This window comes from Ilyonectria robusta (assembly GCF_021365365.1).
Source record: "Ilyonectria robusta strain PMI_751 chromosome Unknown BGZ61scaffold_44, whole genome shotgun sequence".
Lineage (NCBI taxonomy): Eukaryota > Fungi > Ascomycota > Sordariomycetes > Hypocreales > Nectriaceae > Ilyonectria > Ilyonectria robusta.
In genome coordinates this window covers 119,820-146,901 of record NW_025764478.1, presented here as the reverse complement: position 1 = coordinate 146,901, position 27,082 = coordinate 119,820, and the positions used below count along the sequence as shown (strand labels likewise).

General features: G+C 49.6%; 11 protein-coding genes across 11 annotated transcripts; 5 read left to right on the top strand and 6 right to left on the bottom strand.

Moving 5' to 3' along the window:
- Window positions 1-3,611: 3,611 nt before the first annotated feature.
- Window positions 3,612-5,192, top strand: BGZ61DRAFT_499973 (cytochrome P450; the record flags this gene model as incomplete). Its single annotated transcript, XM_046251486.1, has 2 exons — window positions 3,612-3,715; window positions 3,779-5,192. 2 exons carry the CDS (start codon window positions 3,612-3,614, stop codon window positions 5,190-5,192), a joined length of 1,518 nt encoding a protein of 505 aa, XP_046095361.1.
- Window positions 5,193-5,606: 414 nt separating this feature from the next.
- On the bottom strand, window positions 5,607-7,191 carry BGZ61DRAFT_433875 (oxysterol-binding protein). Its single transcript, XM_046243935.1, has 2 exons — window positions 7,034-7,191; window positions 5,607-6,932 (listed from the first exon to the last, which is right to left on the bottom strand). The coding sequence occupies exons 1-2, from the start codon at window positions 7,115-7,117 to the stop codon at window positions 5,790-5,792; spliced, it is 1,227 nt and encodes a 408-aa protein (XP_046095360.1). The 5' UTR covers window positions 7,118-7,191; the 3' UTR covers window positions 5,607-5,789.
- A 792-nt stretch (window positions 7,192-7,983) lies between these two features.
- On the bottom strand, window positions 7,984-9,664 carry BGZ61DRAFT_465795 (uncharacterized protein). The gene has a single exon (XM_046247621.1). The coding sequence runs from the start codon at window positions 9,335-9,337 to the stop codon at window positions 8,117-8,119; it is 1,221 nt and encodes a 406-aa protein (XP_046095359.1). The 5' UTR covers window positions 9,338-9,664; the 3' UTR covers window positions 7,984-8,116.
- Window positions 9,665-10,355: 691 nt separating this feature from the next.
- BGZ61DRAFT_540500 (thiolase-like protein) lies at window positions 10,356-11,857 on the top strand (the record flags this gene model as incomplete). Its single annotated transcript, XM_046254918.1, has 3 exons — window positions 10,356-10,486; window positions 10,554-11,188; window positions 11,250-11,857. The coding sequence occupies 3 exons, from the start codon at window positions 10,356-10,358 to the stop codon at window positions 11,855-11,857; spliced, it is 1,374 nt and encodes a 457-aa protein (XP_046095358.1).
- Window positions 11,858-12,485: 628 nt separating this feature from the next.
- Window positions 12,486-14,088, bottom strand: BGZ61DRAFT_174489 (uncharacterized protein). The gene is made up of 3 exons (XM_046237622.1): window positions 13,891-14,088; window positions 13,050-13,798; window positions 12,486-12,996 (listed from the first exon to the last, which is right to left on the bottom strand). Exons 1-3 carry the CDS (start codon window positions 13,957-13,959, stop codon window positions 12,558-12,560), a joined length of 1,257 nt encoding a protein of 418 aa, XP_046095357.1. The 5' UTR covers window positions 13,960-14,088; the 3' UTR covers window positions 12,486-12,557.
- A 495-nt stretch (window positions 14,089-14,583) lies between these two features.
- BGZ61DRAFT_540499 (uncharacterized protein) lies at window positions 14,584-15,114 on the bottom strand (the record flags this gene model as incomplete). Its single annotated transcript, XM_046254917.1, has 1 exon — window positions 14,584-15,114. The coding sequence occupies one exon, from the start codon at window positions 15,112-15,114 to the stop codon at window positions 14,584-14,586; it is 531 nt and encodes a 176-aa protein (XP_046095356.1).
- Window positions 15,115-15,447: 333 nt separating this feature from the next.
- Window positions 15,448-16,587, top strand: BGZ61DRAFT_540498 (uncharacterized protein; the record flags this gene model as incomplete). The annotated part of the gene is made up of 4 exons (XM_046254916.1): window positions 15,448-15,542; window positions 16,090-16,177; window positions 16,348-16,438; window positions 16,517-16,587. 4 exons carry the CDS (start codon window positions 15,448-15,450, stop codon window positions 16,585-16,587), a joined length of 345 nt encoding a protein of 114 aa, XP_046095355.1.
- Window positions 16,588-17,285: 698 nt separating this feature from the next.
- Window positions 17,286-19,137, bottom strand: BGZ61DRAFT_174447 (uncharacterized protein). Its single transcript, XM_046237620.1, has 3 exons — window positions 18,372-19,137; window positions 17,863-18,311; window positions 17,286-17,811 (listed from the first exon to the last, which is right to left on the bottom strand). Exons 1-3 carry the CDS (start codon window positions 18,666-18,668, stop codon window positions 17,397-17,399), a joined length of 1,161 nt encoding a protein of 386 aa, XP_046095354.1. The 5' UTR covers window positions 18,669-19,137; the 3' UTR covers window positions 17,286-17,396.
- Window positions 19,138-20,197: 1,060 nt separating this feature from the next.
- BGZ61DRAFT_540496 (uncharacterized protein) lies at window positions 20,198-21,600 on the top strand (the record flags this gene model as incomplete). Its single annotated transcript, XM_046254915.1, has 6 exons — window positions 20,198-20,328; window positions 20,388-20,547; window positions 20,604-20,697; window positions 20,753-20,827; window positions 20,899-21,342; window positions 21,407-21,600. 6 exons carry the CDS (start codon window positions 20,198-20,200, stop codon window positions 21,598-21,600), a joined length of 1,098 nt encoding a protein of 365 aa, XP_046095353.1.
- Window positions 21,601-22,118: 518 nt separating this feature from the next.
- On the bottom strand, window positions 22,119-24,044 carry BGZ61DRAFT_523708 (uncharacterized protein). Its single transcript, XM_046252599.1, has 4 exons — window positions 23,623-24,044; window positions 23,485-23,546; window positions 22,617-23,426; window positions 22,119-22,545 (listed from the first exon to the last, which is right to left on the bottom strand). Exons 1-4 carry the CDS (start codon window positions 23,753-23,755, stop codon window positions 22,420-22,422), a joined length of 1,131 nt encoding a protein of 376 aa, XP_046095352.1. The 5' UTR covers window positions 23,756-24,044; the 3' UTR covers window positions 22,119-22,419.
- Window positions 24,045-24,336: 292 nt separating this feature from the next.
- Window positions 24,337-27,065, top strand: BGZ61DRAFT_594175 (fungal-specific transcription factor domain-containing protein). Its single transcript, XM_046256829.1, has 6 exons — window positions 24,337-24,472; window positions 24,538-25,198; window positions 25,259-25,451; window positions 25,511-26,015; window positions 26,078-26,528; window positions 26,578-27,065. The coding sequence occupies exons 1-6, from the start codon at window positions 24,377-24,379 to the stop codon at window positions 26,823-26,825; spliced, it is 2,154 nt and encodes a 717-aa protein (XP_046095351.1). The 5' UTR covers window positions 24,337-24,376; the 3' UTR covers window positions 26,826-27,065.
- The last annotated feature ends 17 nt before the right edge of the window (window positions 27,066-27,082 follow it).

Genomic DNA, 27,082 nt, shown 5'->3' with positions numbered 1-27,082 from the left:
CCTATGTCATGACCAAGCGGTCAGGACTAGTAGGACGATAGGACCCCGTTTTGGTACGGGCTGGTCCTGTGGTCCCGCCCCAGACCGACGCTCCACCAGGATCGACGATAGCTGTCCCCCAGAGGACATGGCGGTCCGCTTAGGATATAGTCATCTGAGAAGTGCACATCCGGTATAGGCAGTTCCTCAGCTATCAGTAACACTGGGTTACATTCGGTCTCATTTGCTCTATTATTATCAAACGTAACTGACTTATTCAATCTGAAATGCCTGATTCATTGCTAGCAAAAAACATTCAGGATCAGCCTACCCTAGACTCACGAGTATACCTAGTGTGGTGTACCGATCGTCACATAGTAGCTCTATCGAGTGATTCCGCCCCCCTTCGGTAAGTTACGTAAATCTAACTTAGAGCCGTTGATTCTGGTTGTTCATTAGCTGTGTTGTCCTTGGCTTGTCCACCAATGAGTCTTACCTAGAGGGAGGACCCTAATATTAGCCTCAATATTTATCCCTGAATCACTAGCTGCGGCGTGGCTACCATTAAAGCTGGGAATCCCGGAGACCGCTTAAGGTAAGCTTAAAGCAGGTGCAGCGATAGCTTGTTGCGGGTGCCCAACAGCGATGTATATAAGGCCATGAATTTCTTACGTCGGTTCAGTGTTGGGCTGTCAGTTTCATCAGTACTTATAACCCTCGACTGCATACACCTATTGCTCATAGAGTCATAATTGAGTAGCCCTCCTGAAGGTATCATCGCATGTGTATAAACATGCCTCGTCCGAGGCGACAAATTATCTCTCCTTGTGCGCAAGGACAGCAAGTCATTTCACATTGGTAATTTAGGTCCACGCTCTAATACTGATTTTCCATGGTTCGCGATGACTGGGAGAGGAAGAGGGAGGAGCCTGAAAAGCTCTCTCAGATATTCTAGATGAACCATGGACCATCAAAATCAACCCCAATGCCATTTGGACCTATGCCGAGGATAGCTCTGAGCTCAGACATACACTGGCAAAATGATCTATCGGTAAGTATTAATATTGGATCCTCAATTTATGTGAATTAGCTCAGTAAGATATTCATATGGGTATTAACTAGCTACATCGCTGGTGCCAAGGACCAACTGATGTGAATTATCGGGCACTTTGGAGAGGAGGGTAAGGTTGGAATTGACAACATTTACTCCGCCCATACTATCACCCTGGACTTCGATGACAAGCAGGTATCCTACTACGGCTGCGAAGTCCTCGCTGCTGGCGAGCTTGCTCTACTCCTGCAAGAGAGAGATCTGGGTACTAATATCGACGATGAAGAAGCAACTTTACCAAGGCCCTCAACGAGGCCCTTATTAGCCGCAGTAACGGAAACTCCATAAGCGATGCCAGGTGCACCGGAATCAACAAAATTTAAATCCCCGAGCTTGCCCCTGAGCAGGAGACTGAACAAGATTTTGGTCACGGAGGTCCCTCTTGATCCTGCATTCGAGGCCGTTTTCGAGAAGCTCAAGGTTGGCCCCAACTCCTCCGACGGCCGGGAGGTTGCTGACTCTCGAAACACCAGTAGACAGACGTCGCCGCTCTCGTTAGCAGCTAAAGAAGGGCATAAGTCGGTACTGCGGCTGCTCGCTGAGTGGGGCAGCATAGCTGCCAACCTACAAGATCTATGTGGGCAATCGCCTCTCTTAGAGGCAGCGGCGAGAGGAAATGAGGGTGCAGTGTAGCTGCTCGTTGAAAGAGACGATATGGCCGCCAACTCGCAAGACTCGAGCGGGCAGACGCCGGTCTTGTGGGCAGCCAGACGAGTACACAAGGCTATAGTGCAATCAGTTGTCTCTCTGCCTTGAGGAATGAAGTCCTTCGAGGCTCTCTCTCCCCGTGTGTCCGTTCGTTTCCGAATGCACCTTACCTATTGGATTTATTTAATTCCTTCTTCTCTTGAAAATAGTTCACACGTGACACGTCAAGTGAGGTTACTGGCTTGGGCTGCTGTTTCATCTGGAAAAGAATCCCGTACCTAGTCAAGCCAGAGCCTATCAGGCAGCTTTGTTGCTCAGTAATTCTAGCTCTGTCTCTGCAGCAGCCACGTAGTCTGGCAACCTGTTGCCTATTAGGTCTCTCTCGCGCGCCTTCGGCGGGAGCGTGATGCCGTCCAGTGCCGAGCAATAAGACAACCACATGTACAGGCTGTAGGACGTGCACGTACTATGCCGGGTTATGTATTCCGTTTTATCAGGGCCAATAAGGAACTTGCAAGGGCTCGAACAGAAAGTACTAAGCTAGCCAGCATCAATCAAGTGGCAGAAAATTCCTTGACGAGCTCTCTATGAGGTATGGATGCCATGGCCGAAGACCCAAAATGTTGCAGTAGGTCATGTTTGGCAGATTAGTAAAGGTTAGATGACGATTTGGGTAGGGTGGGATCATGTTTGTCTGGTGACGAATCGTGTTAAATAGTGGCAAGGAAGCTCCTCGAAGCTGGAAAGGCTGAGAGGAATATCGCCATTAAAGATGACAGTTGCCACCTCCTGCGAAAGGATTACTAGCATCTAATTGATCCTATATGGCACGGCCGAGGCGTATAAGGCTCGCCCTAAACCGCCAGGAAAAAGAAGTAGAACACACAACTCACCATAATATCTTATAAGTCCTTGGTCTTAGATAAACGAATCCACTGCACCCTTTCGTTGAACAACCCTAGGTTCTGTACTTATGTGGATGATCGACTATTATTTGGCTGTATATCTGGTTCTGTCCGTCCTGACCGGTTGGCCTGGCCTGGGTCACGACACGGGCCGTGAAATCGAGCAAGCTGTCCCCAGTTTCTTAGCTTGCCCTGGGCTTCAGGTCAAGGGATCAGAAGGCTGGTGGAGTTCGCGAGCAAGTTCGGCTAGGCCTGCTTGTTTTAGTAGCGGCTTTTGCATTGCGTTGTTTGAACCGTACCTATCTATACTAAAGATATAGGGAATTAGGGTTAACGGTACTGTCCCAAATTGGTAAGAGCGTCGTGCATAGGTAACTTAGACAGCAGCCAACGTGGCGAAGCACTCCACCGTATTCGTATTCTCGAAGGACATTTGTTTCCTCTCCGATGCCACTTGTGGAGGAGCGGTTGCCGTCTAATGGTTCATCCGATATCTTGATAACCTTGCCGTAACTTGTCTCAGCTATCAAAATAAACGTTGAATTTCCCGAGTACGAGCGCCATACGACATGCGTCACTTCATACATTGGCCTATGCCCCACCCTCAACAGAAGCGCGTTTTATGCGCGACGGACATTCGGGTATTCAACTGGCCGACCGGAACGACTTCAAGATTTAACACAAGATCAACAGTCCTTGCTACTACCTTGCGGAGCAATAATCACACCGAAGCGAGCCAAGTATCAGCCCCCCATGGAACACCTTGCCTTATAAGTTGACTCACAACCTTTCTTTAGATAGCTCAGTTAGGAGAGGTCCAACAACTTGCATATTTGTTTACAGTAGCTGTTTTCTCCTCTCCTCCCTGGGCTCATTTGTGACCCTGTTTGTCGAATTACCAGACCGCTTCAACTTCGAGCATTGGTATTTTATTTAATACCCTTTACCTACAGATGGGGGTATCGGATATGGAATGGACTCTAGCTGTCTGCTTGCTTTTTTTCTTTGGGCTCGCGTTATTCTTTAACGCTTTCAACAAACCCACAATTACTCGAAACGGATCTCGGCTCAGGTTAGTACCACAATCAATTAATCTTCAAGGAGTTGCATCTCTTAACCCAGCGCTGTTTATTAGAAATTCTCCTGGTACCTTACCAATCGTTGGCAACGGGATTGTTTTTCTCCAGCCCCGGGAGAATCTCTTCAAGTGGTTCACTGGATGCATTGAATCCTATGGCCGGGAAACTCTGCGCATCAAGGTCCCTTTTCTACCCCCAGGAGTCATCATATCCGACCCTGCCAACCTTGACTACATATTTAAACATGACGGTATCTTCGAGAAAGGAAAATTCTTCAAAGAACGCTTATGGGATTTATTCGGAAACGGCATCGTTAATGTGGACGGAGATCTATGGAAGCAGCAGAGAAAGGCGGGATTGCAATTCTTTAGTGTTGCTAATATGAGACATCTGGCTAACTCGGAACTGCCAACGATACTCGAACATGCTGTTGAGAATCTGATGTTGAGGGCAGACGGGAAGACAGTGGTAGACCTGGAGGCCGTGATGCATGAGATTACAACACAGCTGATGGGCAAACTGGCTTATGGGATGGAAATGCATGCGGATGACGACTTTACAGTTGCCTTTGACTATGTTTCTGGCATGATCGCGAAGCGATTCCAAAATCCACTTTGGTTCGTCACAGAATTTATTACTGGCTGGAAATTGCGCAGATCCATTCGAACGATGAAAGATTTTGGCCAGCATCTGGTTTCACACGCTCTCGCTGTTAGGAATTCCAAAGCCATGGACAGCTCAAACATGGATCACGAGACATCAGGAGACCTCATTCATGCGTTGTTCGACTCTCTCGGGGACGAGAAACTGGTTGCAGATTCGGCTTTGAATTACCTTTCTGCAGGCAAGGACACAGTCGCCCAGGCGCTGACGTGGACGTTCTATCTGCTCATGAAGCACGAAGGAATGGCCGACACATTACACAAAGTCATCCAAGACGATGTGCAAGATAATTCTACCGATCTCTTGCTTACTCCGGAACATCTAAAGCCCAACAGCGTTGCATATATAGTCGCCACATTCTACGAATCGCTCAGACTACACCCGCCAATTCCAGTCGAGATTAAACAAGCTCAGCAAGATACGATTCTGCCCGATGGCACGTTTCTCAGCAAAAATACAATTGTCGTCTGGTGCACCTGGGCTCTGAATCGATCTAAGACAACATGGGGTAGCGATGCCGACCAATATCGACCCGACAGGTGGCTAGCTGGTGGACAAATTCTTCAGCGAAGCGCTGCAGATTTTCCAGTGTTTCAAGGCGGTTCGCGGCTTTGTCTGGGCAAGAAAATGGCCGAGTTGATTGCTGTCCAGGTTATTATGACGCTGATAACTACATTTGAAATTTCACCGGCATTTGAGGGGGACAAAGTTAGTCGGACTCACTTGACCTTGCCGATGGAAGGAGGGTTACACGTATATTTGAAGCGACGATCTGTGAAGGACCACACGGGACTTTCATCCAGTTGATCCTATCAATTTCTTAGACTAGACGGAAGCACACTAAAATTGGACTGTGAATAAATCAATCTGTATTACTCGTAGCTTCAAATTACATCCAATATGATTCAGGTAGACCCTGAAGCATCATGCAACATTATACACCTAGCTAACACGTTCATTCACAGTACAGCCACCTAGATAGTTCTAGTTTTGAATAGTAATCCCGCCGATAGTTAGCTCAAAGGCAGCCATTCGCCATACCTAAACGACGGCACGACGGCGCAAAGGGATCGATTTCACGACAATGCTGCCGTGTAGCGAGGGAGAGAGGCATCTGAGATTAACTGACCAAGAAATGAGATGGATTGGTTTGATGCAGCATAAGTCCGAAGGTGGCGCGACTTTATTCGAATGAAGTCTGAATATTTCATGCAACGCAGTGGAAACTTGTTCTATTCCTGATGAAATAGACGGTCATGTCATGCTCTAGTGGGTTAAGTTCTAGGGTCTAGCCTCTTCAATTATTTGGAAAACTTATATATACCGCATAAAGGTTCTTCTCTGATTAAGGACAGAAAATTATTCTAGAGGAAAGGCTTCTTGCGTAAGATTTTGGGGTGTATCTCAGCCAAAGGGAGTCAGATTTCCTCTAAAGGGCTTCTGAATCGTGTCCAGTCGCTCATCCTTGATCCTCCAGACACCCTTTGTCTCTGAGCCCGACAATGAAAATGCGGTGCCCTCTGCCAATTGATGAAAGACCTCATGCTGATTCTCAGGCACGCTGGAGAAGAATAGCGGCTCCCACGACTCCTCTCTCTTTTTCTCCTCAAGTCTCATCTTCCGCTGCGCCTCTTCTAATTTATGCTTTGCAGCGGATGCGACCCACAAGTCACCTTTATCAATCCCGCAGATGACATCCTTCCAAGCGCGCCGCGACTCCCATGGGTCTTGGTCCTCAACACATTCGGCATCCTTGGGCGCTGGTATATTCTCGACGGCATCGACATTGTATGTCTCCAAGATCTCTCCTGTACGCCCGTCCTTGACCTCCCAGCTCTCACTCCAGATCCCTGCTATCTCGTACCTGCAACTATTCTTTGGGTCGTCCTGGTGATATACCCGTGCTTCAAAGTAGTTCTTCTTACCTCGGAAAAAGCCTTTTCTCAAGAACTTAATCTCGGAAATAAAACCCGTGCTTGAGATAATCTTGGACGAACCCAAAGTCTCAGGATACAGGCAGGCGGATAAAAAGCCCCGAACCTGGACGTCTGGTAGCGGCAGTAGGTAATCTTCATCAAATCTGTCGATGTGTAGTATGGCGTGACCGATCTGGCGGACATTGACTGTTCCAGAGAATGTCATTTCAACTCGCGCGTAGCCGTCTGTCCGAATACCGTGCTCTGGACTCGAAATATGCATTGCCGTAATCGGTGGATGATGACTGACTTGCTCTGCCACCATCCGCGTCCTAGCTTTACCAGCAGGGTCAGTCCAGGATGCCAGGTATAATTCTCCAAGGAATGCATTTAGTGGTTTCTTGATGCTGAGGTTCGGTGCGCCGGCGACATAGAGCTGGTTACGGAGGCCAATGAGAAACATTCGCAGCACTAAAAGGCTGCGCTTTTGAGGGTCTTCCTCCAAAGCTGGGGCTGTGAAAACACATGGCCGCTGAGCCCAACATTGGGGGTTTTCGACAGTGGAGGACGGAGCCAAGAAAAATGGCGGCGCTGTGATGTTGGCGAGGTCTCCCTTGATGGTCGTAAGGAACTGACAAGAGCTGTTAGCTTCGACTTCGATTGACGTGCAGCGTGAAGCAGACGGAGTCGAAAACTTTTGCGCCTGTATCTTAAAATTGTTACGTCTCTTACCTTCAATAATTCGACGAACCGGGAAGGTATGGACTTGGAATCCGCCTCGCTAGGAGGCTGTTGGGGTATCTCCTGCGGCGTCATTTCCTCGGCTTGGGGCGATGGCTCAGGAAGGCAGAAGCACGCAATGCGAATGAAGCTGAGGCTCGTGAATTATCAAAAAAAAAAAAAAAAACACTCTACGGATGCGACCTGTTATTATGTGTTTATCGGACCTAAAGATCCTTAAGTGGCGTGGTGCTTAGTCGTTGCAAAATGCGCAGCCATCTCAGCCACACACTACTAGTCGGCCACCGGGCAATGAAACCATCCGTCCTGTTGATGCGACATCAGATCCGAATACGCGAATCCGATCGCTAACTTGTCTACATTACCTTGCGAGCACAGGGGACTTTTGCGTAGCGATAAGGCATTAGCACCACACACCTCTGCTACTGGAAACTATCAGACGAAGGATAGATTGGTCGGTACAGTTTTGTGACAATCGAAGATGGTGATTTCTCTATCTAACGAAGGGCTAGGGGTCGGTCTTGTAGATGAAGATGGCGGCGCCCACCGGCAGCCTCCCGGGCCGAGACCCGGAGGTCTGAAACCGGAAGACCCACCAGCCGGGGCTCTAAGACCTAGTCCAGACCGGATTCTCAGCAGCCGGTCTGGAAGCCATTCCAGATAGCGTATGGTGATTCCAGAATGTAACAGAACTAGATTTAGAGGCTGCTACAGCACGGACTGTCTGAGTCGCGTAAACAACACGCCTGCATCATCTCGAAGAAAGTGAATATTCCTAAATGTGCACGGGATTTCAACACTTAAATAATCATGTTTCTAACCCTGCCAATGGTGTCAAATGACGTTTTTCTGATAACGAATAAATGTCTTAAAGGTTCAAAATCTCGGTTCGGGGACCTAAATATCACAATAGCTGATGGATGGCAGCTGAACGTTTCCATCTAGATTTGCATATATTTTAGTTCCAAGGTAAATACATCTCTATCCTTCTCCACATATTCGATATTCAATCACTGCATGTCCACAAACCTTACACTGGTCCGGGTATGGTATCCTGTATTTCAACTGCTAATCTCAGATTGATGATCTCACAATGTTCTTCCCCGCTATCAAGCCACTCCCCTTGTCACTGAAAAAGGTCCGCCCCTTGGCGGCACTAACAACAAAACCAGGTATTTTTACCCAATTGTACTGCCCAGTACCAGTTTTCTTTCCAATAGTGACAAACACCTGTGGGGTCACAGCAGGCTTCAAATCCTTGACATCTTCTTTCCTGCCAACGAGAACGGCATCCAGGTTTTTCCCCAGGTGGATTGCTTGCCTTTCAGCGTAGATGAGTTGTTTAGGCTCAAGATCGCCCACATCCCCAACACCCCAAACGTTGTCGACTCCTGTAACCCGGAGATTCTTATCCAGCTTCAAATTACCTCGGGAATCCAGGAGCTGAGCGGGAATAAACTGGCTATTGGGACGCATCCCGTATAACGGGAGGTAAAGATCCGCCAAAAGAGTCTGGCCATCAGAAAGGGTGACCGACGCCTGGTGATCTGTGGTGTTGGTCGAGGTTACATGAACCCCAGGAATGATTTTGACCTTCAACCTTTCAAGTTCCACTGCAGCAGAGTTGCCAACGTCAGAGCGCAGACCAGGAAGAGGTTTGTCACCACTCGTGATGAGAGTAATCTGCTTGGTATCACCAAACGTCTGGGCAAGCTCTCCTGCGGTTTCAACGCCAGTTGGCCCACCACCCGCTATAACAATAGACTTGGCAGTCTTCACCTCCTCCTGCAAGGAGTGAAGGGCCGAGATGCTCGCTTCGTACGTTCCCACGATCGTGAACGGCAGGCTCCCTGGATATGATGATCCGGTGGCGATGATCAAGTGCGTGTATCCAAGGGTGGTGATGTCGCTGGCGGTCTTGACACACACACTGTTCGTAGTGATGTCTATGCCTGTTGCTGTGCCGAGGACGAACTTGAAGGCGTTCTGGGGGTAGTTCTCAAAGCCCGGCTCAATAGCTTTGAATAGTTGCTCGTCCGCAAACTCTCCAGGTATTATACCCCGTACGGCCGCCATGTTCCAGTAGTGATGGGTAGTTGGCGAGACGAGGACAACCGTGAGTTCCTTGACCTTGGGCCTCGTGTGTTTGAGCAGCATGTGTGCAATGCCAATTCCGGCGTAACCTGCACCCAGTATCACTACTGTCTCTGCCATTGTGGTTGTTGCGTCTTGCGTGGTAACGAAGGGTGTGATAATTTGACTCGGGTTGCTAGTGGTGACATTCACAACAATCATGCTTTTCCAGGTGCATTCAATTCGTGCCGATTTTAAATACACCTTGGATACTTGAGAAGCAAGGTGTCATGAAATTTTCAGGGGTCAATAGCATCCCAATAGCTCACAAGTTTTATCCGACGGTCAGAAGACTCGCCGATCACAGCCCGGTTTTAGTTCTTTGTTAGACCATCGTATCCATGGTGCTATGACTCGTCTACTGGATCTCCACTATCCGACCGTTCCCGAAACCTCAATTTTGTATCCTGGTTAAGCGACGCCTGCAAGACGGATCCCCTGGTCAAATATGCAGGCCGGAAGGCATCAAGATGTCTGCATAACTCGAATCCTGTAGATTGCGTATTGTCACAAGCGGAAACACTCAAAAAGGAAGAGGACCAAAAAGTCTAAAAGATATACTTTTTCGTCTCCACCGCAACTTGAACAATTCTAATAGGTGCAATTGGTTATCAAACCCGTTCGATTTTTGAGATTATTCCCGATTTGCAACTAAGGCAGAGGCGGCCGCCTCTGCGCTAGTAGGTAGTCTCAGCCTCCCTCTCCACGTAATTCATGTAAGACACACCTAGTAGCAGGTCCTCGTATTCGGGACCGTCTTGGCCTCACGCGGGAATCACTTCTCGGCTGACCACACTCGTACATGGGAAATTCATGGTTTTAAAGCACGGCTGTTGAGTTCCCGGGCGAGAGAGACGTCATTCTATGGAATGCGGCTTCGATGTTGTCCCGGCCTTTGGTCTATTAAGCCGTCGGGATGAATATACGGCCGGGAGCTTCCCCATCATCAATTAACATCCTAGTTAGACATGATTGCTCGCGTATTGATTCTCCCATGGGAACAGAACGCGAGCACCGAATGCACAAGCTACCGAAGGCTCAAAACGTCAGGGATATTCTCAATTGATCACGCTCGTTCTGCATCTTTGATCCTGGTCCCTCAAAACTCATTCTGTACGTCCGCTTCTGCCATTTCTTCTTTTGCGGTTACTCAAGACCAAAACTTTCGGGATACTCAATTATGGCAGCACCTAGCACGTTTGGAGAGTTAGGCCTCTCCATTATCGGCCTCGGAATCGAGTACCCGCCTCATTCACTTGACCACACTTCTGTACATGTCCTCAGCGCGAGGTTCTACCCAGATACACCATCGTGAGTACATTCCATGATCACAGCTCAGTCTTGCGACAATGAGGGTTCAAATAACTAAGCGCGCTAGAATGAAAAAGGTTCTTGGAATCAACCAATACACAGGCATACATACGCGGTCCTCCATCGGCACTCCAGACCAACCGGTCGTTAATCAACAGCATGCGCCTTCAATAGCAGAGCTCCACAAACTCTTTCAATCAGATGGGGTCCCTCTCGCGATCCGGGCCGCTCGCAAAGCCCTCGCCGAGGCTAAAATTGATCCCCGTCAAATAACCCACATAGTCGCCACGACTTGTACAGACAGCGCAAATCCAGGTTTCGACCACTTTGTCGCAAAAGGTCTCGGAATTAAACATGGCGTCGAGAAGGTTCTCTTACACGGGGTAGGATGTAGCGGTGGTTTGGCGACTCTACGAACCGGCGCAAACCTGGCACTGGGACATACAGCCCGAAAACTGCCTGCACGTATCTTATGTGTAGCCCTTGAGATTAGCACCACCATGGTGCGAAGCGAACTGGATAGCATCAACGCGATGCAGGAAACGAGAATAGGCGCATGTCTGTTCTCGGACTGTGGGAGCGCAGCCGTCTTGAGTAATGGCATCGGAGAGCCTGCCGAGCCCATCTACGACCTGCTTGGATGGGACCAAAGAATAATACCAGATACTGAGGATGACTTAGGCTTCGACGTCGATCCGGTCGGTAAGTCACTGCGTAGTGCTGCTCAAAATTTCCTCCCGATATAACTCTAACAATAAGACAGGCTGGAAAGTTGTACTCACCCCACGAGTGCCAAAGCTCACCAGAGCCTCTATGGCACCCACATTCGAAGACCTCAAGGCATCGCTGCCGCATCTTCCTCCTGATTACCAAAACGCAACTGATTTCGACTGGGCCATGCACCCAGGCGGTGCCGCCATTCTTTCCGGCGCCGAGCAAGCCATGGGCATCTCTGCCGAACATATGCGAGCCAGTTACGACACCTACATCAACCACGGAAACTCGAGCTCTGCCACCATCTTCAGCGTCATGGATCGCCTGCGTTCTAAGGAGATGGACGCCCTTGCCCCGGGAGGCCGGGTACGCGACTATGTTGTCGGATGTGCATTTGGTCCTGGTATATCTGTTGAGATGTGCATGCTGAAGCGTAATATGGGCTACGGCACCAAGGTGGACGGGATTCAGACACCACCACCCAAAACATCACTCGAAACACCGCCCGAAACCAAGGTCGAGGTGAGTAAAGTCGGAGATGGCGAGCGGGCCTCCGCGATGAGCGGGTTTCCAGCCGGGAAGCATTCGGTGATGGACTCATGGGACCATGGTGCGGCGTCTGTGACCATGTCATTAGAGCCTCTGAGTCTAGATTAGCAAGGAGTCGGTTGCGATATTTGTGGAAAGAGGAGGCTAGTAGAGAGGCGTGGGGAGAGCCCGTTTTGCATCATCATGGCGGGGACAGCACTGAGGACAGACTTGACACGCGAAAATTCGCTTATCGTCTTGGTTCAGTCCAACTCGGATTTATATATCGATTTTAGGGCGCCTGATAGATAGTCACCTGATGTCTAAATACCGTTGGGCAACTGGGTCGGGTACCTAATAACTATGCGCCTAGTCCATATACTAAATGTCTTCTGCCCAGACTTCAATTCAGAATTTTGTCCACTCCAACAACAAATTTCCTAGCATTGGCTCATCAGATCGTAGGGCCGAATTAGGTCTCATTATTGCAAAAATCAATCTTATGAATGCGTATTGCGTACTATGTATTGCGCTGTGACTCTGCTTCTTCGCTCTTGAAAGTGCCCGCTCAGTTACGCTACGCAGTTAATCGACATTCTACCAGAGCTTGTAGTGGTAATGAGATTGACCAGCTGACTGTATGTTTTGCCATTTTCCTTGCTTGGCCATCTCCGCGTAGCAGGTAGTTCTAACCGCAGATGGATGAGGTTTGATATTAAGACGAGAATTGTGCCAAATAATGACGGAGCCTGAGTGTAGATGGTTACAACTGCACCAACGATTCTTCCAGATATCCCTTGGACGATAATTATCAACTGATTCAACGCATTTATTCTCCCAATAAGTTAAACAGCTGCTTTTTCGGCCACTCGACTAATTCCAGAAACATTGGTTGGCCAGCAAGACGCGCCACGACCTCATCCAATATTTGTCGCGCCCAGCCTTTCAAGTACCAAAAGCTCTTTTCGGCAGATGCAAGAAACACGCTGAAATAGGAAATAATAAGCAATGCATGCGGGCGATATTCACTGAGGTCCCTGCGAAGGTTGTCTTGAACATGATGGAGCCAGACGAAAATATACCCAGCCTCAATATGCGTTCTAGAGAGAATAGCAAGACAGAAGCATGCTTCAAGGTTGTCAAGGGCCAACTGATATTGGTCAAGGCTGCCCAAAGGTAATTTGCATCTCTGAAAGGCCCGAAGTCTTGCAACGGCTTGATACGTATCTGGGGGAAGACACCTCTTTCCCAGATTAAAGTGACTGCCTCTACTCGTCAATATCTACTTCCAAAATGTGAAGGTGACTCCCAAGTGACTTACTCGGTCAAGTACCTGACAAAAGCAAGTGGCCATATGCTATAGACCAATGGCTGAAATCCGGAGTTAATAACACCAGACAAGAAAGGTCTGACTGTCGACTCTATGCCTCTTAGCAGCCCAATCAGCTCACCAAGGCTTCCTATTGGATTATTTAATTTGTAGTGATCCATGCGAGTAGGAAGTGTGAGCATATGGATCATCAGAAGCGACTTGAAGCTATACAAAGCTATCCAGTTTTGCGCGTCAATGTGTTGGAGTTCGACGCGATACCCTATCGACCCCATTGTTTGATGATAGTCAGCCAAAGGGAGAAAGATGTTTCGACAGCCTGGCTCAAGATATGCCCTGTGCGTAGCGGCGATGGCAAGGATGCCGTGCATAACAAAGGGATACCGATAGCCTTGCAAAGGAATGGCCGTCTGCCAAACATGGACAATTTCTTTCCTTCTAGACAGGGTCTCGGCCGTGACTGTGCAGTAGTGATGCATAAGCTGCCAGCCAAGAGCACGGAGTTCGTGTGGGGGAAACGGCGCCATCTTATCATGCATATGAATCTGGTTGCAATCTGTCACAGTGACCGGAGACGAATAGCTTGCGTGACAATTGGTAGGCTCAGCGATGATAATATTCGGACCAGAGTCTTCAACACGTTCGCTACGGCGAACGGAGCCTCTGGGAAGCTCATATCTGAGACTGCATGAGATATGATGCCGCCTGCATTGAAAGCATATGGGGCCAATTTCATCGCACTAGACAGGCGTCAGTCGACAGGAGCCAAACCGGAGCAAGATGGAACCAGCTGAAATCAAGCCAGACATGACGGGGAGGAGTGGGGACGCACTTTCACTTTGCGACGTTTGCAGCTGGTGCAGCCCAGCCGTGACTTGGTATGCGGGCGTCGTGTCGACATTGTTTCTGATTTCAGAGACGCGTAGACTATTTCGCATAGGAGCTAAAGTAGAGTCGCACCTTGAGAAAGCGGAGACTGGCCCGACTGGGCAAGATGAGGTGAAAACCCACGAGGATGCTGCTCGACTCCTGAGCAATTAATAAGGGACTGGCCAACAACTCTAAGAAGCGGGGACTAGGCGAAATACTCGCAATCGGTTTTCGGTACGCGTATTCGGTACGAGTTTTCGGTACGAGTTCTTGGGTGCGAGTTCTCGGTGCGAGTTTTGCGGTACGAGTTCTCGGTACGCGCTCTCGATCCAGCTAAGCTCAACGCAGTAAAGTGCTGAAACCCCTGTCATCTAGTGTTGGCTTAGTTCTGGAATTGAGAATGCGAGGCCTCCTGAGTGCACCTCGCTCCACCGCTTTGGCTTCCGACAGCTTGTTAGTGACGAGATTAGATGGGGGCGACTTGAATAGGGACCATCCTGAGATCATCGTGGACTGAATGAAAGACGCCGATTGTTTGAGATAAAATACCTAAGCCACATTTTGCCTGGATTTATGAACGGGAAAAGCTCGGGATTTTATAACTCGATAGACTCAGAGGCGAAGATAGCAGTCGGATTACCCTATACCACATGCTCTAGAAGCTGGGAGATACCACAAACCCCAGGATGATGCAATCCATGGACCAGGAGTCGTAGATTCGTGATCTCGGGTTCAATTTATGATTGAGCTCATTTACTTCGGGCGGTTCGTATGCGCATGTCGAGGCTTTGGTGCCGGTTGGGTCTTGCCTTAATGAGGTGCTTTGACTGTGAAATTTAGCAAACCCGAGATCAGCGGGCTGAACGCCGCCGTCGCCACCATCTTCAAAGAAATGGAGAACTTTACCCGGTTTGATGTGTCTGTAGCGGCAGTTCATCACATGGAGGTCCTCCAACGCATGGGAAAGGCCCAGGATCTGTTTGATAGACCGCAAGACAAGTCCCGAGTCTGCTCCCTTTCGACTCTTGTTCCTCCAAAAGCCATGGAGGTTTCCCCCGTCTGCCCACTTGATCTCAAAAATCTGGCTGACGTTGAAATTCCACTCGAGAATCATGTGCCTGAGGTGGTTCCCGATTTCATCCTCGGAGAATGCCACACTATCACGGTCATGCAGCAGGCTAATCATCCAAAGGAGAGTCACTGGTCCCAGTGACGCGTCTTCATTGCAAACAACTTCTCCGTGCGAACCCAGGAACCAACCTTGGTTCAATTGAGTTTCATCGTCATTTCTCCTGGATTGCTACACGCGCGGCTTGAATCTGGATCTTTTCTCGCTCAGAGTCAGGGTTGAAAATGCATCCTGCAGCATGGGGGTTTGCATCGATAGCTACGTATGTTTGGTTCACTGATGACGGTAATTTGCACCTTCAACGATGTTTGGGCTATTAAGTACATGGAAGGATGGGCTCGATTTGGACTTTTGACTTATTAGCCACCTGCAATGTGATATGATTTCAGAATGCACCCCAAGCTCATCGCCAGGTCAACCGAGGACCTCTGCGACGGCTTAATGAGCGCCGACACTGAGATTGCCGTCTCTGCGGAGGGCGATATGTGCGTGCCCTATGATCTTGATATCCTATTTCGATGATAGCAAAGACCCGTATTCCTTCAATTATGATACAGCCATCACGAGTTTGCCTTCGGTCTTGTACACTTTTGTCGAGTCTGCGTGCCTCACTATTTGCCAAACTACTTTTCAAATCACCGCGCCATACTCTCAAGAAAGTAACAAGATTGTATACACGACGGGAAAACGCTCCCACAAGCATCAAAGAGACCTGTGGAGCGTCAAAAATGAAGACGGGAGCGACCCAGGACTTTTGAGATTCTCGTCTATAACTGCAGTGACGATCCGAAGACGGTAACGAAGCGGATGGAGAGGTTCTATGAAAGCGGGTCTCAGGACAAAATTTTCCCCTCAGAGAGTTGCAGTTGGTTTCTGACAGTGGCAACAATAACAACACAGTCAGAGAAGTCTTCATTGGCCCCCTGTGGTCCCTGTAGATCAGCACCCGGCAGTTCTTCACATCATGACAATACCTCTACACACCTCTAGTCTTCTAGGACTAGATATTCGAGTATAACTCCCTTTTGTTAGTCGCATTGATGAGGGCGAGCGTATTAATTACAACTGGCCAATTGAAGAGTGCTGTGTCCACAAAGGCCACCTTATCAACCCGAATGCTGTAAGTCACGTCCTCGCCCATATTGGTAGGTATGGGTAACCTTTTGCCAGGAATTGCTACCGAAGAGGCCCAATATTATCGTAATGCGATCAAGCAGTTTAAGTCGATTGAGACGAACTTCGAAGTAGTTGTAGAAGGCGAAGTTGAGGTGCTAATGTTGGCGAAAAAAGCTCAAGACTGGCTATCTGATCAAGGCTATCGCCTACTACCAGCACGAAAGCAATCACTACTTCATGTTTCCAGGGGCACCCAAGGAGGATCGTTCGAAATTCTGGAAGGCGGAAGATAAAATCTCGAGACGGGACGAGACTATGTCATGTGGATGCTCACACAACTCAGCGGCTTGGCTGGAGTCATCGAAGAGCTGCACCGCGATACTTCCAATTGTCATTGCCGCCATGGTGACCTAAAGCATTAGGATATCTTCTGTTTTGGCGGGGAACGCTATTGGAGCACCTCGGTAAGAATCGTCATCGCTGACGTTGAGCTGCCTAGGATCCACGAGCTGGGAACCGTTGATCGCAGCCGAGCGTGGCCCCCAGCATCAACCAGTTTTTACGAAGTGCTTGAAATGAATATTGCCCCCAGAATTGCCACTAGATCAAGACACACAAATATATAGCCTATGGGCTGCATATTTCTCGAGTCTATAATTTGAGCACTGTATGGTCGGGAAGAACTCCAAAGATTCACTACTAGCCACGGCAAGACTTTATACGAGACTGAGAGAAAGGACAGCAATACAATTGATCCTGTGCATCCTACTGTCAAACACTGGATCAAGCACACCAACCAGGACTGGTGCTGTTCTTAAAATACCGCTCTGAGAGGTTTGGTCGACTTTGTTGAAACCAGCTTGCTGGTGGTGGCCGTCGATGCAGCCAAGAAACCAACCCAAATACATGAGGGAACTGTAGAGTAGCACGTCTTGTCATCTTCGGACCTAGATCTTCCCTCTGTTGTGGTGGGATGGCAACTCCCGAGGGACCACCGGATACGCATGAATACCTCAGCCCAACGAACACGACTCGGGTAAGCTAGCCTTGGCCTCTGTCAGACAAATAGGAATGAACTGTAAATCAGAGCGAACTTAGATAGTGTCACGTATCGAGATATCGGGTGTTAATTAGCAATTAAGGTCTACACAGGAGCGGTAAAGACAAAAAAGATGTCTCCTTGAGAATCAAAGTCGTGTCCTAGGTACTATAGTCCTCTGGCTTTAAATGTCCGCCCAACTTTCTTCTCGTTTCCTCGGTTTTGAGTCATCTTCCTTAACCTGTATCTTGACGGTAGTCTCTTTGCGAATCTCTCCGTATTTCCCCATCTCGTAATTGTTCGGACTCGGCATGATGCCTTCCCGGCTATTATTAGTATCGGTTATATCCGCATCGACATCGATACCGCTGCCATTTCGGAGATAGCCGCCTTTGGATCGAATGGCTGCTGATGCTGAACTTAGTCCTTTGCTGTTGCTGGTGGGCTTTCCCGTAGGGTAGCTGTTGAGAGCGCTTCGTAACCCAAGTTTGAAGGCAACGGTTCGGATAATGGGCTGGAGCGACGGGAAGCAACCACACCAGAATCCAACATGGGACTCCAGGTCGGTCCACACGCCGATCGTAGCCATCTTGAATGTCCTACACAAGAAGATTAGGGTGTAAAACGGACAGGTAGTACGAGAAACTCACGAATCAGTCCCCCAGTCCATAGTTCGGATGTAGTACAGGCGAATGATGCCAGTGATGACGACAAAGATTCCCACACTGAAGACGGCAATGACCTGGAATGTCTTTCGCGACCACAGCATCTTCTTGTAGATGACCCATATAGGAAGAGCCATCAACATAATGTCAAAGATGATGCCAAGAATACCATGTCCGTTCATCATCATGTCCATGCTCGATTGCGGAAGACAATTCAGATCAGGCAGTGGGGGGAGCCAGCCGTCTTTAACGGGACTGCAATGGAAAAGCCTAATAAAAAAGCATGTAATGGTAGAAATGACCACCATGCCGGATACAAGGTAGACAAGGAGAAGGAAAATCTTGTCTTTGTGCAACCGTGGGAGGAAGGCGAGGACGGCCAGTCGATCAAGGCCAACGCCCCAAAAGTACAGGAGATTCAGGTTTTGCAGGCCCTGTTACCGCAGATCCTATGTCAGCTGGAGATCAATGGATGAATTGTCTGCACTTCGTACCTCGAAGAACTTCAAAAGCAGCGGCTCCGGGATTAATTCCATGTGGGCGCCGGCGCCACAGTCCTTGAGGTGAATATTGAACCCGGACTGAGTCGTGATGACGCAGAATGCCAGAGATGCCACGAGATCATCCACGCCAAGAGACTTGGTCATGAAGCCTCTGACGTACAGACGTATCGCCAAGAAACAGCCTGAGATGACGATCAAGGCAATGTTGAGTTTGGCCTGTGTTCCACCGGCCCAGTCGGGCGTCTCCCAGAATTTGGTCCCCGGAGGGTAGTTTGACGTCGAATTCATGGCGAATAATGTGGGAAATGAGACTGAACAGGAACCAGTACGGCAGTCACTCAGCTACCCATACATGGAAAATTTTTGCAGAAGACTCGTCCAGCCCTTCTTCAAGGGGGGACAATGTGCAAGGTCTTTATTGCCGTGTGTCTCGCTATGTGTCTCCAAAGTACAGTGACTGTTTACCCCCAAGAATACCTAGCTCTGTCACATCCATTGCAACGGACAAGTTCACACCCGTTTCTCAGTCAAGCAGGAGCTTGCGGAAAAGCGCTCAGACCCGGTGTCAGACTTGCTCCAGGGGTTTATTCCCGGTAGGGATTGCGGATGACACCTCCTCGGTGGGTTGGCGCAGAGGGAGTCAACCCCGGATCAGCCACCATTCCCCAGTGTAACCCTAGACGGATGAACGAGCAACTTGGTGTTAATGCTTATTCTCAATATTCTTTAAGGAGCCTGCTGCATGATCTGATCGGTGATTACTTCTGACGAGGACTCCGAATCTTGTTGGTTGTTGGTTGTTGGTTGTCGAGCTGCTAGGGCCAGGGGTATGTAACACTTCGTTCTCTCTTTCAGGGCCGCACCAATAGAAAACTTGGGTGTAAGAGCGAACCTACGCGATGTAACATTCAGGGTAGACTTGAGGCTTCCCCGGCACTAGTCATCAATCCTACTCTAGGTTGCTGGGGTTAAGCGATGGCCCGGATCAAGTTAGGCTCCAAGCGCAATCATGATCTGAGTTGTTGGTCCATCCCAACTGAATCCCAAAGAGACAGACTTGTCCCTAGCCGCAGAAGATTGCATAGGTGAAGAATACAGAAGAGCCGGGGTTTGCCCAACACAAAATATGCGGACAATACTGACCACTTGTATTGTGAAACCTGACCCCCATCAACATGTATTATTTTGAGTGCTCTGGCAACCGATTGAATCTCTGGAAATAACCAAGCGGCGCTTTTGGTCAGCCGCCGCAGAGGCTTGCAAAAGGGGCTTTCATCGACGAATCAATCCTCGGCTTGGGATATTCTGTCTCGTCTCGTACATGGGCTCCGGGAATCTACCAGGGCCCCGTTCATTATTCCCGCATGTGACCTTCCGCAGATACTGTCCTGCATTATTTCAGTCGAATAAGACAGCAGTGCCTTGCATCGGTACTTACCAAGATTGTCGAGTTCCCCTTTATATGCTCATGCAGTGTGACGTCGCGGAAATCCTCGTACATCCGTTGCCGGACCTGTCTCCATGTACGGCAAAGTCACCAGCGTTTGCCACTATCTGGACCTGACCCTGGTCAACAATTCCTCACTATTGATACAGGGCAGTCGTAAGGCGCATTTGCTCATTTCACGGATGGCGCGGCCATTGAATATTGACGATTGATCCTGGTCATGGTTCGGTGCCGGTGAGATGAAGACCCAGTCGCTAATAAGGTAGACGATGATTCTTCTATGCATGGAAGAGTATATTAGCCCGCTGCTGTCTGCTGATCTGTAAACCGGTATCTCAGCTCTGCAGCCACTTGTGATCGGTCAATAACCATGAAGCTCCTTACCTTCCTTTCTGCAGCATTTCTGCTAGCCCATGGGGGCTCGACAGCCCCTACGCCGGAGGACGCTACCACAACGGCAGCCACCTCCAAGTGCTCCAAGACCCTGGTCCGAAAGGAATGGTATGGTTGCTTTGCCTTCGCCTCTCAAACACACGCCGCATTTGCTCACCAAGTTCTAGGAGGAAGCTGTCCAAGCAGGAGCGGCTAGACTACCTGGCTGCAGTAAAGTGCCTGCAGTCTAAGCCGGCCAAGACCGCTTCGCTCTACGCAGGGGTGAAGAACCGGTATGACGACTTCCAAGCAGTGCACATTGCAATGACGGAGAAAATTCACTTTGTGGTAAGTCTGTGTTCCTTGTATTTTTGTCAGTGCCGTCTGTATAACATCGGCGACAGGGTCAATTCCTGCCGTGGCACCGCAAGTTCTTGGCCATCTACGAGGCAGAGTTGAGAAACACTTGCTGCTACACGGGTGCTCAACCATACTGGGGTAAGCCACACCACAGCCTCTAGCTCTTTTTGTTTCAGACTAACCCGACCATTAGACTGGACCAAGGATGCGGTTAGCGAGGATGCTTGGAACAATTCACCTCTGTTCGACGACACCTACGGCTTCGGAGGTAAGTGAACCTTGGGGGGCATTGATCCTCGTCAATTGTAGGGCGGAACACTGACTTATCTCCTCGCATAGGTAATGGTGAATGGCTTGAGGATGTCTCTGGCCTCCCCAGTACCTCCCTGGCTCCCGGTCCCCTACAGCCCAGGACCGGTGGTGGTTGTGTTGTCGATGGCCCGTTTGCCAACCACACTGTCAGCTTGGGTCCCGGAAACAGCCTCACTTACTCACCGCACTGCTTGCGCCGTGACTTCATCCCGTCCCTCGTCACCAAGAAGCTGACCGCAGCTGAGGTTGCGTGGGAGTCGTCCGCCCCGACCTTCTACGAGTATACCCAGCATATCGAGATCGCCAACATGTCTTCCGATCTGTCTGGCATCACGACTCATGGTGGTGGTCACTTCGGTGTCGGTGGTATGGTTGGAGAGATGTCCGATATGTACTCTTCTCCCGGTGACCCATTGTTCTTCCTTCACCATGGCAAATTGGACTACGAATGGAACAGGTGGCAGCGTCTGTGTATGTGTTTCCTAGGGTGCCTCTGATACCCAAGCTCGATGAGAAGTTGCTAACAATACATTAGCTTGGGCTACCCGTAAGTCCGAAATTGGTGGCCCCGACACCATGTGGGCTTATCCCTACAACTACTGGGGTGACATCCCGTACACCAACATCACGCTTGACTTCAGTCTGGCTTATCCCGGACTGGCATCAAGCGTGACTATCCGAGATGTTATGGATATTACTGCCAGCCAACTATGCTATACCTACGCCTGATCGGCCATTTTCAATGGTATACTTGATACTTCTAGGCCTAGAGCTACTTCCGATTTGCTCATATAGTTTGACAACGTACATACTAGATAGATCATATGTCTTTTAATACTAGAATCCACTCGTCTAAGTCTTGCTCCATCAGTGTGGCTTCCATGAGCGGTGTCTAGACCTTCCAACTAGAGGTAGCATGGTTGAACGCTTTCTGCGCCTGATGCATGACATCCTGAGCAGACGACGGCTTTTCGAAGAAGCCGTGGAAGTACCAGGCCTACGCTGGGTAGGACAAGAGGTGGTAAGGTATGCCCTTGAATTTGTCTAGTGTGAGGTAGCGTCGGTAAATGTTGGAAAGTCGCGTTTCTTCAGCAACGGCGTGTGTGAGGCCGAGTTTCACAGCATATATTTAATTATATCAAGACGTCAGGGGGCCCTAGTATACACCTACTCAGAGGGGGGACTGGAAGCTCAACAGTAAAAGAAATACCGACAACAGTATTAACAATACAGATCATATACCCAGTCTATTTAAAGGTCAGCAGTTTACTCAGGCAGACTAAGGTCTCTAGTCCAACTGGTTACCATGATAGAATAAATATAAATGCAAAAGCAAATGCTGATGTATAAATGTCCTTCCGAAGTAGCTACTTTATAGAAGCTCTAGGAAACTGTCCCTCCTTCCCTGCAACAAAGCAAGGGTGAGACTGGAGCCGGGGCCAGGGCGGGAAGCAGATTATCGACTAATTAGTGCCCCGAGATAAACAAGAAGCTTTAGAAGAATAAAACAGACGGCCCTTCACTTCTCGACAGCCTCTTCATATTCCATTAAACAGCAGGCATTGATCCTGTCCCTTCGCGACCTTGTGCAGGTGTATCTGCCCGTGTAGGAATATTTGGAATATAATTGGGTGGAGGGTCCATGACGAGGATATCCAGTGATGCATGAACATACTGTGTCTTTTGTTAGGTATTCCTCTTTTTTCCCTACATGCGTTCATTTGATGCAGGGGATGAATAGTTACCTGTATCTCTTGATCATCGCCTCTGGATATTCCTGCAACTACTTCAATGGCGTGCTTCAAGTCTAGCACGCATGACGTGCATGTTGGCCAGGTATCCAAGACGATGCAACTTCCCCACGTGCCAGAGTCCAGCTCTAAACGCCTTTTGTCAAGATGGACCCGGCCTCGACAGCTCCACAAGTCATGCGTCTCTGTAGAGCTCCCGGATATAGTACCCACGATTGTCGTAACTGAGCTCTTGAGCTGCATAACTGCGCTGCGGAGGTAGATGTTCTCGCCCTCGAGGAGTTCGGGCGGAACATGGAGGACAACTTGAATTTGCGTGGGTTTTCCTATCGTTAGGATAGGTGGCGATGAAAGCACCACCTCGACCTGCAGCGAGGGCGTATATGGAGGCAGCCAGTCTGGGTTTGTAAAGCGAGACCTGTAAGCTTCTTGCAACGCGTTGTTCATTTTTGGACACAGCTTATTTGCAGGTAGACAGCCGATGGTCGATGACGGGAGGAATACCGTGCCGGCCTCAGATCTCAACGAGAGCTCGCGTTGTACTCTTTTCGTCCTCGTCACTCCGCACAGCATGTTTTGGCGGACAGCCACAACGAGGGTGTATTCGACCTTGATCCGCACTAAAGAAGATGCCATGTGTAGGGACGGCGGTAGTTGACACTGGCAGGAATTACTGGCGCTCGGAAATATAAACTCAAAAGGGGCCGAGTAGTCCGGCTGAGACCAGTCGTTGGATTTGTGCTCGGTTGGCCCTACAGATGATATTTCTTTGTTTATTTCGATTTGCTGCGACACTTCGAATAGCTGCATTATATTTAGTCGCCTTTTCAACACAAGTCAATATAGATTTTATTACACTCACCGTATGCATGACACGTTCAGGTGGTGCATTGCCTCGCGGTCGGACTAGTAGTTTAAGTCTGCCTGCTCGCCCAGATCCCGGTCAGTTCTGGTCAGGTCTGAGTGCCGTTGAAAGGAGGTCCAATCTTTCTTCGCGTACCTCGTAACGTGGCGTTGATGCTCGGCGGTCTCTTAAACACGCGGCCACGGATCTCCAACCTGCCTCGCACTTGGCCTCCAGGACTGAACGACTGCGAGCTGCCGCTGCCTTCGAGAATTATGTCTAGTTTCATCGGTCGAGAAACAAGCGAGAAGTTGTCGGTAGGATGATATTTGGACAGTTGGGTTTTTAGTCACAGGTTGAGGAGACCTGGGGCAGCAGCTAGCAGCCTGATATGTAGGGAAGCGGCTACTGGTGGTTTGATGATGATAAGTCGAGCATTACCGCATTACAGCAGAGAATTATGGTCGTAACCTTTTCATCACGTCCCAGGCGATACAGTGGCGTCCATCCCCGCCCGGGCCGATCGGGGTTAACATGGCGTGGACGAGGAATGTTAGACGCTGGTGTCAGTGCATTTCTCCTGCTTGTTTATTAGCGGTGAAAGGGCACAGACATACGTACTAAGTCATAGCTGCACCGAGACGTCATAGATAATACGCTGATGTACTTGGTACGTCATCGCCCTGGGTTGACTTTGGCGAGCTTCCCAAGCTAACAATCAAGTTTGGGCCTCCGAAGACCTCAGCCGGTGCATCCGTCCGGGCCGACCGGGAATGTCGGATCTACCGGTTATTCCGGGAACAAGTCTAGTCCACACAAAACCAGCCGTACATCCCTAGCATTCCGTCGAGCCAGGGAAACCTCCACAAAGTCGCCTCCTGGGCAGCATTGCTAACCACACTCATCTACCATGCAAGACGCCAGGGAATCTCCGGAAAGACAGAGCGGCTACAGGAGGAAGCGCGTCGCAAAGGCCTGCCACACATGCCGGTCAATGAAGAGCAAGGCAAGCGGCTTCCGGCCATGGACACATGCCTCACAGCCCTATTTCTCATGCTAACTCGATTCTAGTGTGATGGGAAGCGCCCCGAGTGTAGTCGGTGTAAGGGCTATGGATACAACTGCACCTACAGCGTGGGCCAGCCGCGCCGTGGGTATGTCGCCGTTCAGGGACAGAGTGAGCTCCGAAAGGCATTAGAAGAGTACGACGGACTGGTGGACCATCTCATTTCCAAACTGCAGTCACCAGAGGAACGGAAAAGCGCATCAAGTACCGCCTCACGCATAAAGTCACACGCCAATGCGGCCTTGGCCAGCATCGGTGCCTCCCTGCTGGGTCCACAGCCTCCGACGCGCAGCCCCAAGCCAGAAACTGCGTCACCGGGGTCCCAGATTTACCGGAGTGAGAGATATCTGGGCGAAGTTAGCGACGTCCGATTTTTCAACTTGGTGAAGCGGGTGCTCCAGACTCAAGATGGGTCACCAGGATCGGAAGAGGAGGTTGACAGCTACGAACAAGATGATGATCTTGAGTCTGCCAACGCCGCAGCTTGTAGAGCCGTCAAACTGCCTAGCCCGGAAACCTTCAAAGACTTCGCTGACATTTACTTTTCTACTATACACCTTGCATACCCTTTTATTCCTCAGTCGATGTTTATGGCATCGTACAATGAAGCCCAGACTCCATCCGGCAACCAGGCTTCTCTGGACACTACCCAACTCGCGCTCCTGTGTAAGTGCGATATCCTCTTTGTCTTCCCAATACGAGTTTGCTGATTATTCATCCGCCCAGATGCCATTTGCGCCATTGGTGCTTACTATAACTCCTTTCTTGACAATCAAACCGAAACGAACAAGCTCCATGAGGTGTACTTTCTGCGAGCCTTGTCTTTAGCCCCACCACTCGGCATAGATCTGTCTATCAACCACGTCTCGTTGCTGTTGGCTCAGTGTTTTTACCTCCTGGCAGTTTGCCGGACAGACAGGTGAGTCGTGTGCTCTCAAACTTCCCTCCTACTCTCCGCAGACCCTGACTTTGACGCAGCTGTTGGACAACTCTCGGCCAGGCTGTTCGTACAGCTCAAAGCATCGGGCTGCATGTAGAGCATAAAGACTCCGAGAAGTACACCACTTCGGGGTCTATAGGAGTTGAGAGGCGACGACGGGTCTGGTATTCCATATATGTTTTGGATCGTTTGCTGTCCTTGCAGCTGGGACGGCCGCCTGCTATTCATGACGGAGACTGCTACGTCCCGCTGCCTTCCCGCCTAAGCGATTGCGATATTGACTGGGATGCTGGCGAGATGCCAGTGGCTCCAGAAGGCCCCTCTTCAGGGGACTATTTTTTGGCAGTCATTTCATTCTCACATATCGTCGGGTACGTCCTGCGAGATCTATACAGCCCCAAAACAGGCCACGGCACAAACGCGGACATGTTCAACACGAAGGACCTCGACCGGCAGCTTATACAATGGAAATTGCAGCTACCCCGGCCGCTGCGTTTCGACTTGGGCCATGCTTTTGACAAGTCCCTTGCTTTCAGGCGACAGGTATTGCCTTACACTCTATACCCGTCGACCTTTTTAGTAGGCATAAAGCTAACTTTCTGAAGCGCAATATGCTAGCCGTGAAATATCACCACCTTAGGGCGCTCACGCATAGGCCATATTTATGCTACCCGCTTCTAAGGGACATGGATACGACGGATGCCACGCTTGCACAGTCAAATTGGCCGCTGGTGCGCTCGTATGAAAAGATATGCATTGCCGAAGCCCGAGAAATGGCCCGTCTCCTCCACGGCATCTCGAGCGAAAAAGATCTGGTACACGAGTTTCCTTGGTGGCAAATGATCTCCTGCTTGATCTGCGCGGGCTCCATCCTACTTGTGTCCAGTATTTTCATCCAGCAAACAGATGACGGAATAGATGAGTTCAACGCGGAAAGTCTCTCGGATGATGCAGAAACATGCCTGAGGGTGTTCGAAGCCCTCGGCACAAACTCCACAGGCGCCAGAATCGCGAGAGATATGATGGAGAAATTGAAGGAATGCGGTCTCATTTGGAGTAGGTATCTAGCTCTGTAATGACATGCCCATTGCTAATCCTTGCCAAGAAAACGCTGCGGCCTCCTCCGGAACCTCCAATCCCTTCTCTAGGAGGCAGGCAATCTCTGCGTCTGATGCACCACAGGGTACAGGATCCGTGGCAGGACTGATGCCTCCTGTGGACTTACTAAATCTACACCTGCAAGGATCTCTTGCGGATTTCTCTATGCCAACGCCTAGCAATTGGCCAGCTGAGATCATCGACTCCATGGCTTGGTCGGCGCAGTTTTTCGAAGCCATTCAGCCTGAAGAGTAGCTGTATAATCTGTGGATTGTATGTTTAGCAAAATGAACAGCGAAATACTAGGGCCTTTGGGATTATTACCATGCTTGGTACCCCCTTTTCATCTTCGCAGTAAGGATTTGGATGGAGGAGATTATATGCACAAGCCCGTTTTTGTTGTAGAGTTGTCAAGAGTGGTGAACCGCACTAGCCGGCATCGTTCGGGACCGGCTTAGCCGGCGTACATCGTAAGTAAGAGCCTGGATATCCGATATTGCCGGTACTATACG